General features: G+C 62.5%; 1 protein-coding gene across 4 annotated transcripts; it reads right to left on the bottom strand.

The window, feature by feature from the left end:
* Positions 1–2,862: 2,862 nt before the first annotated feature.
* On the bottom strand, positions 2,863–6,961 carry LOC118701149 (cell surface glycoprotein 1-like). Of its 4 annotated transcripts, none has more exons than XM_054518311.1 (3): positions 6,912–6,961; positions 5,722–5,794; positions 2,863–4,971 (listed from the first exon to the last, which is right to left on the bottom strand). In XM_054518311.1, exons 1-3 carry the CDS (start codon positions 6,957–6,959, stop codon positions 3,641–3,643), a joined length of 1,452 nt encoding a protein of 483 aa, XP_054374286.1. In that variant the 5' UTR covers positions 6,960–6,961; the 3' UTR covers positions 2,863–3,640. The 4 variants fall into 4 exon arrangements, with proteins under 4 accessions (XP_054374286.1, XP_036261671.1, XP_054374287.1 ...); XM_036405778.1 differs by having other exon boundaries at positions 2,863–4,518; XM_054518312.1 differs by lacking the exon at positions 6,912–6,961 and adding an exon at positions 6,704–6,753.
* Positions 6,962–7,103: the final 142 nt, after the last annotated feature.

Below are 7,103 nucleotides of genomic sequence, written 5' to 3'. Positions count from 1 at the left end.
ACATCGATGGCAGCGGTCAGCGAGGCGGCTCCGGCCGGCCGGACATGGATGGGAATGGCCAGAGGGTCAACCATGGCAGGGGTCAGCGAGGCGGCTCCGGACAGAGCAGTGACCACGGCAGGGGTCAGCGGGGCAGGTCTGGACAGATGGACATTGATGGGAGCGGCCAGAGGGTCAATCATAGCAGGGGTCAGCGGGAGCACAGCAGCGGTCAGCGAGGCAGCTCCGGACAGATGGACATCGACGACAATGACCAACAGCCCAGGCCCAGCAGTGGCCAGCAGCAGAGCAGCGATGACCACATGGATGACCACATGGGTGACCACCCAGATGCCCACATCGATGACCACGTAGATGACCGCATCAATGCCCACCCAGATGACCACATCGATGACCACCCAGGTGACCACATGGATGCCCACCCAGATGCCCACCCAGATGACCACATCGATGACCATGTAGATGCCCACATGGATGACCACATGGATGACCACATGGATGCCCACATGGATGACCACATGGATGACCACATGGGTGACCACATGGATGACCACATGGGTGACCACATGGGTGACCACCCAGATGCCCACATCGATGACCACGTAGATGACCGCATCAATGCCCACCCAGATGACCACATCGATGACCACCCAGGTGACCACATGGATGACCATGTAGATGACCACATCGATGACCACGTGGATGACCACATGGATGCCCACATGGATGACCACATGGATGCCCACATGGATGCCCACCCGGGTGACCCCAGCACTGCCCGCTGCCCCCTGGCCTGTCCGGACTGCGGCCAAACCTTCTCCCAGCTCTCCCGCCTTCAGCGCCACCGCCGCGCCCACGCCGCGCTGACCGCTGCGGGCGGTCACTCTCCGGCCGCTCCGGACGGCTCCAAGGGGCGCCCGAGGGGCCGCGGCCGCCCCGGATCCGCCCCGGGCGTGGCCAACAGGTGCGGGCAGTGCCGGCAGAGCTTCGGGCAGAGCTCGGACCTGGCCAAGCACCTGCGCGTGCACACCGGGGAGCGCCCGTTCGCCTGCGGCCACTGCGGGAAGCGCTTCAACGTCAGCTCCAACCTGAGCCGGCACCGCCGCATCCACACCGGCGAGCGCCCGTACGGCTGCGCCGAGTGCGGCCGGCGCTTCACCGACCGCTCCACGCTGAGCCAGCACCGGCGCAGCCACACCGGCGAGCGCCCGTTCGGCTGCGGGCTCTGCGGGAAGCGCTTCGGGCGCAGCTCGCACCGGCGGCGCCACCAGCGCACCCACGCCAGGGACGCCGAGCGGGGGCTGCCCCGGAGCGAGAATTAAAGAGCCTTTGGAATAATTGCGCGGCTTTTTTGGGTGGTTTTGTGGTGGTTTTTGTGGTGGCGGGGTTGGGGTTTTGGTTGCAGTTTCAGTGTCTTCATCCCAGCCCAAATTCCAGGCCCAGGCCCAGTCCCAATCTTGGTCCCAATCCCAGTCCCAGTCCCAGTTCTGATCCCAGCCCAGTTCAGACCCCAGTTCCAATATTTGTCCCAGTCCCAGTCCCAGTCTTGGTCCCAGCGCCATCATCTTGATCCCAGTCCCAGTCCTCGTCCCAGTCCCAATCCCATTCCCAGTCCCAGTCTTGATCCCAGTCCCAGTTCCAGTTCTGATCCCAGTCCCAGTCCCAATCTTGGTCCCTGTGCCATCATCCTGATCCCTTCCAAATCCCAGTCCTGGTTCCAGTCCCAATCTTGGTCCCAGTCCCATTGTCTTGATCCCAGTCCCAGCCCCAATCCCAGCCCCATCCCAGTTGATCCCAGCCCCATCCCAGCCCCATTGCCACCATCCCGCCCCGGCACCAGCGCACCCACGCCAGGGACGCCGAGCGGGGGCTGCCCCGGAGCGAGAATTAAAGAGCCTTTGGAATAATTGGGGCTTTTTTGGGTGGTTTTTGTGGTGGTGGGTTTGGGGTTTTGGTTGCAGTTTCAGTGTCTTGATGCCAGCCCAAATCCCGGTCTTGGTTCCAGTCCCGATCTTGGTCCCTGACCCAATCCCAGTCCCAACATTGGTCCCAGTCCCAGCATCTTGATCCCAGTCCCAGCCCGGTTCTGATCCCAGTTCCAATATTTGTCCCAGTCCCAGTCCCAGTTCTGATCCCAGTCCCAGTCCCAATCTTGGTCCCTGTGCCATCATCCTGATCCCTTCCAAATCCCAGTCCTGGTTCCAGTCCCATTGTCTTGATCCCAGCCCAAATCCTCATCCCAGTCTCAATCCTGACCCCAATCCCAGTTCCAATCTTGGTCTCAGTTCCATTGTTTGATCCCAGCCCCAATCCCAGTCCCAGTCCTGGTCGATCCCAGCCCAAATCCAAATCCAAATCCCAGTCCTGATCCCAGCCCAAATCCCGGCCCAAATCCCAGCCCCAATCCTGATCCCAGTCCCAGTCCCAGTTCTGATCCCAGTCCCATCCCAATCCCAGCCCCAGTCCTGGTTGATCCCAGCCCAAATCCCGATCCCAGTCCCATCCCAATCCCAGCCCAACTCCCGGCCCAAATCCCAGCCCCAGCCCCAATCCTGATCCCAGCCCCAGCCCCAATCCCAACCCAAATCCCAATCCCAATCCTAATCCTGATCCCGATCCCAATCCCAATCCCAGCCCCAATCCCAATCCCAATCCTAATCCCGATCCCGATCCCAATCCCAAATCCCAGCCCCAATCCCAGTCCCAGTCCTGGTTGATCCCAGCCCCAATCCCAGCCCCAGCCCCAGCCCCCAGGACCCCCCCCCCAATGCCCCAAACCGGAGCCCCCCAGACCCCGGGACCCCCCCCCAACGATTCCCCCTTTGATGACATCATCCCCGCCCCGATGACGTCACAGTGATGTCACAGCACCCCACGGTTTTGGGGGGGGTTTATTAAAAGCTGGGGGGGCCCCGGGCGGGGCCGGGAGGGAAATTTGGCAAAATCCGCGCCCCCCTCCCCCCCCTCCCCCTCCCCCCAAATAAATACACAGCATCGAGGGGGCGGGGCTTGGCTGCGGCGGCCAATCAGCACCGGCCACGCCCCGGCCACGCCCTGGCCGTGGGGCACCCTGGGCCCCACTTGGGGGTCACTCCGGACACCACTTGGGGGTCACTTGGGCCCCACTCGGGGGTCAGTTTGTCCCCACTTAGGGGTCAGTCGTGGCCACACTTTGGGGTCAGTCCAGGCCACACTTGGGGGTCACTCTGGGCCCCACTTAGGGGTCAGTCCAGGCCCCACTTAGGGGTCAGTTGTGGCCACACTTTGGGGTCAGTCCGTGCCCACTCAGGGGTCAGTTTGTCCCCACTTAGGGGTCAGTTTGTCCCCACTTGGGGGTCAATTTGGCCACACTTATGGGTCAGTTTGTCCCCACTTAGGGGTCAGTTTGTCCCCACTCAGGGGTCAGTTGTGGCCACACTTGGGGGTCAGCCCAGGCCCCACTTGGGGGTCAGCCCCACATCCTGCCATGGGTCAGTCCAGGCCCCACTCGTGCCTCAGTTTGTCCCCACTTGTGGGTCACTCTGGGCCCCACTCGGGGGTCACTTGTGGGTCAGTCCCTGCAACCCTTGGGGGTCAGTTTGTCCCCACTTGTGGGTCAGTCTGTCCCCACTTGGGGGTCACTCTGGGCCCCACTTGGGGGTCAGTCCAGGCTCCACTTGGGGCTCAGTCCCTGCCCCACGGCTGGGTCCCCTGTGGGGCTGCAGGGCCGGGGGTCACTCTGGGGGTCACTCTGGGGGTCACTCTGGGTCACTGCCGGACACTGGGGGTCACTCCAGGGGTCATTCGAGGCCGTGGGGCTGTGCTGGTCACTCTGGGGGTCACTCTGGGGGTCACTCTGGGTGGCCGTGTGGTTGTGTTGGTCACTCCAGTGGTCACTCCGGGGGTCACTGGGGTGGTCATTCCTGGGGTGGTCACTCCTTGCGTGGTCACTGGGGTGGTCACTCCTTGGGTCACTCCTGGGGTCTCTCAGGTGGTCACTCCTGGGGCGGTCACTGGGGTGGTCACTCCTGGGGTCTCTTGGGTGGTCACTCCTTGGGTCACTCCCAGGGCAGTCACTGGGGCGGTCTCTCGGGTGGTCACTCCTTGCGTGGTCACTCCTTGTGTGGTCACTCCTGGGGTCACTCCTTGGGTCACTCCCGGGGCGGTCACTGGGGTGGTCACTCCTTGCATGGTCACTCCTTGCGTGGTCACTCCCGGGGCGGTCACTGGGGCGGTCACTGGGGCGGTCTCTCGGGTGGTCACTCCTGGGGTCACTCCTTGGGTCACTCCTTGCATGGTCACTCCTGGGGTCACTCCTTGGGTCACTCCTTGTGTGGTCACTCCCGGGGCGGTCACTGGGGGTGGCCGCAGTGGCCGGAGTGGCCGCAGTGGCCGGAGCGGCCGGGGGCCGCAGCTCGGCCGACAGCGCCTCGAAGGCGTCCAGCATGGCCGCCCGCACGCGCTCGGTCAGCGCGGGAACATCGGCCGGAGCCAGGCCCAGCGTGGGCAGCGGGGGCAGCACCTGGATCACGCACTGGCCTGGGGGCGGAGCCACGTTGGGACCCACAGAGAGACCCCAGACCCATAGAGAGACCCCAGACCCACAGAGAGACCCCAGACCCACATTGGGACCCATAGAGAGACCCCAGACCCATAGAGAGACCCCAGACCCACAGAGAGACCCCAGACCCACAGAGACCCCACAGAGAGACCCCAGACCCACAGAGAGACCCCAGACCCACAGAGAGACCCATAGAGAGACCCCAGACCCACAGAGAGACCCCAGACCCACATTGGGACCCATAGAGAGACCCCAGACCCACAGAGAGACCCCAGACCCACAGAGAGACCCATAGAGAGACCCCAGACCCACAGAGAGACCCCAGACCCACATTGGGACCCATAGAGAGACCCCAGACCCATAGAGAGACCCCAGACCCACACTGGGACCCACAGAGAGACCCCAGACCCACACCTGGATCACGCACTGGCCTGGGGGCGGAGCCACGTTGGGACCCACACTGGGACCCACAGAGAGACCCCAGACCCATAGAGAGACCCCAGACCCACACTGGGACCCACAGAGAGACCCCAGACCCACACTGGGACCCACAGAGAGACCCCAGACCCACAGAGAGACCCCAGACCCACACTGGGACCCACAGAGAGACCCCAGACCCACAGAGAGACCCCAGACCCATAGACAGACCCCAGACCCATAGAGAGACCCACAGAGAGACCCCAGACCCATAGAGAGACCCCAGACCCACACTGGGACCCACAGAGAGACCCCAGACCCACATTGGGACCCATAGAGAGACCCCAGACCCACACTGGGACCCACAGAGAGACCCCAGACCCACATTGGGACCCATAGAGAGACCCCAGACCCACAGAGAGACCCCAGACCCATAGAGAGACCCCAGACCCACACTGGGACCCATAGAGAGACCCCAGACCCACATTGGGACCCATAGAGAGACCCCAGACCCACAGAGAGACCCCAGACCCACATTGGGACCCCAGACCCACCAGAAACCCAGACCCACAAATCCCCCATAGACTCACATGAACCCCCCAGCCCCACATGAATCCCCCCAGCCCCACATGAAGACCCCGGCCCCAAATGAATCCCCCCAGCCCCACATTTTCCCCCCAGCCCCACATGAATCCCCCCAGCCCCACATGAACCCCCCAGCCCCACATTTGCCCCCCAGCCCCACATCTCCCCCGTGCCCTGACCGGCCGTGAAGCGCCGCTCCCGTTTGCTGTAGAAGTGCTGGTACGAGGAGATGACGATGGGGACAACGGGGACCTGTGGGGCAGGACGGGCTCGGGGGGGCTCCTCCTGCCCCATAACTGCCCCATAACTGCCCCTATAACAGTCCTGTAACTGCCCCATAACTGCCCTGTAACTGCTCTATAACTGCCCCTATAACTGCCCTGTAACTGCCCCTATAACTGCCCCATAACTGCCCCATAACTGCCCTGTAACTGCCCTATAACTGCCCCGTAACTGCCCTGTAACTGCCCTATAACTGCCCCGTAACTGCCCTATAACTGCCCCATAACTGCCCTATAACTGCCCTGTAACTGCCCTATAACTGCCCCGTAACTGCCCCGTAACTGCCCCATAACTGCCCCATAACTGCCCTGTAACTGCCCCATAACTGCTCTATAACTGCCCCATAACTGCCCCGTAACTGCCCCATAACTGCCCTGTAACTGCCCCATAACTGCCCCATAACTGCCCCATAACTACTCTATAACTGCCCCGTAACTGCCCCATAACTGCCCCATAACTGCCCTGTAACTGCCCTATAACTGCGCCATAACTGCCCCATAACTGCCCTGTAACTGCCCCATAACTGCCCTATAACTGCCCCATAACTGCTCTATAACTGCCCCATAACTGCCCTGTAACTGCCCCGTAACTGCCCTATAACTGCCCCATAACTGCCCCGTAACTGCCCCATAACTGCTCTATAACTGCCCCGCAGCTGCCCCATAACCACATCATAACTGCCCCATAACTGCCCTATAACTGCCCCATAACCACCCTGTAACTGCCCCATAACTGCCCCATAACCACATCATAACTGCCCCATAACTGCCTCATGAACACGACAGCTACCCCATAGCCCCCCATACCCCCCCATAGCGCCCCATAGCCACCCCATAACCACCCCATAGCGCCCCATAGCGCCCCACAGCCCCCAGGTACCTGTGCCTGCACAGCCAGGTGGAAGGCGCCGCGCTTGAAGGGCAGCATGGAGCTGCACCCCATAGCGCCCCATAGCCACCCCATAGTGCCCCATAGCGCCCATAACCACCCCATAACGCCCCATAGCGCCCCATATCCACCCATACCCACCCCATAGCGCCCCATAGCACCCCATAGGCGCCCCATAGCGCCCATAGCCCCCAGGTACCTGTGCCTGCACGGCCAGGTGGAAGGCGCCGCGCTTGAAGGGCAGCATGGAGCTGCACCCCATAGCGCCCCATAGCGCCCCATAACCACCCCATACCCCCCCCATAGCGCCCCATAGTGCCCATAGCGCCCCATAGCCCCCCGGTACCTGTGCCTGCACGGCCAGGTGGAAGGCGCCGCGCTTGAAGGGCAG

Source organism: Molothrus ater, unplaced genomic scaffold (assembly GCF_012460135.2).
Source record: "Molothrus ater isolate BHLD 08-10-18 breed brown headed cowbird unplaced genomic scaffold, BPBGC_Mater_1.1 matUn_MA742, whole genome shotgun sequence".
NCBI classification, from domain to species: Eukaryota; Metazoa; Chordata; class Aves; order Passeriformes; family Icteridae; genus Molothrus; species Molothrus ater.
The sequence above is the reverse complement of the archived record's forward strand: the minus strand, read 5'-3'. Positions and strand labels throughout refer to the sequence as shown.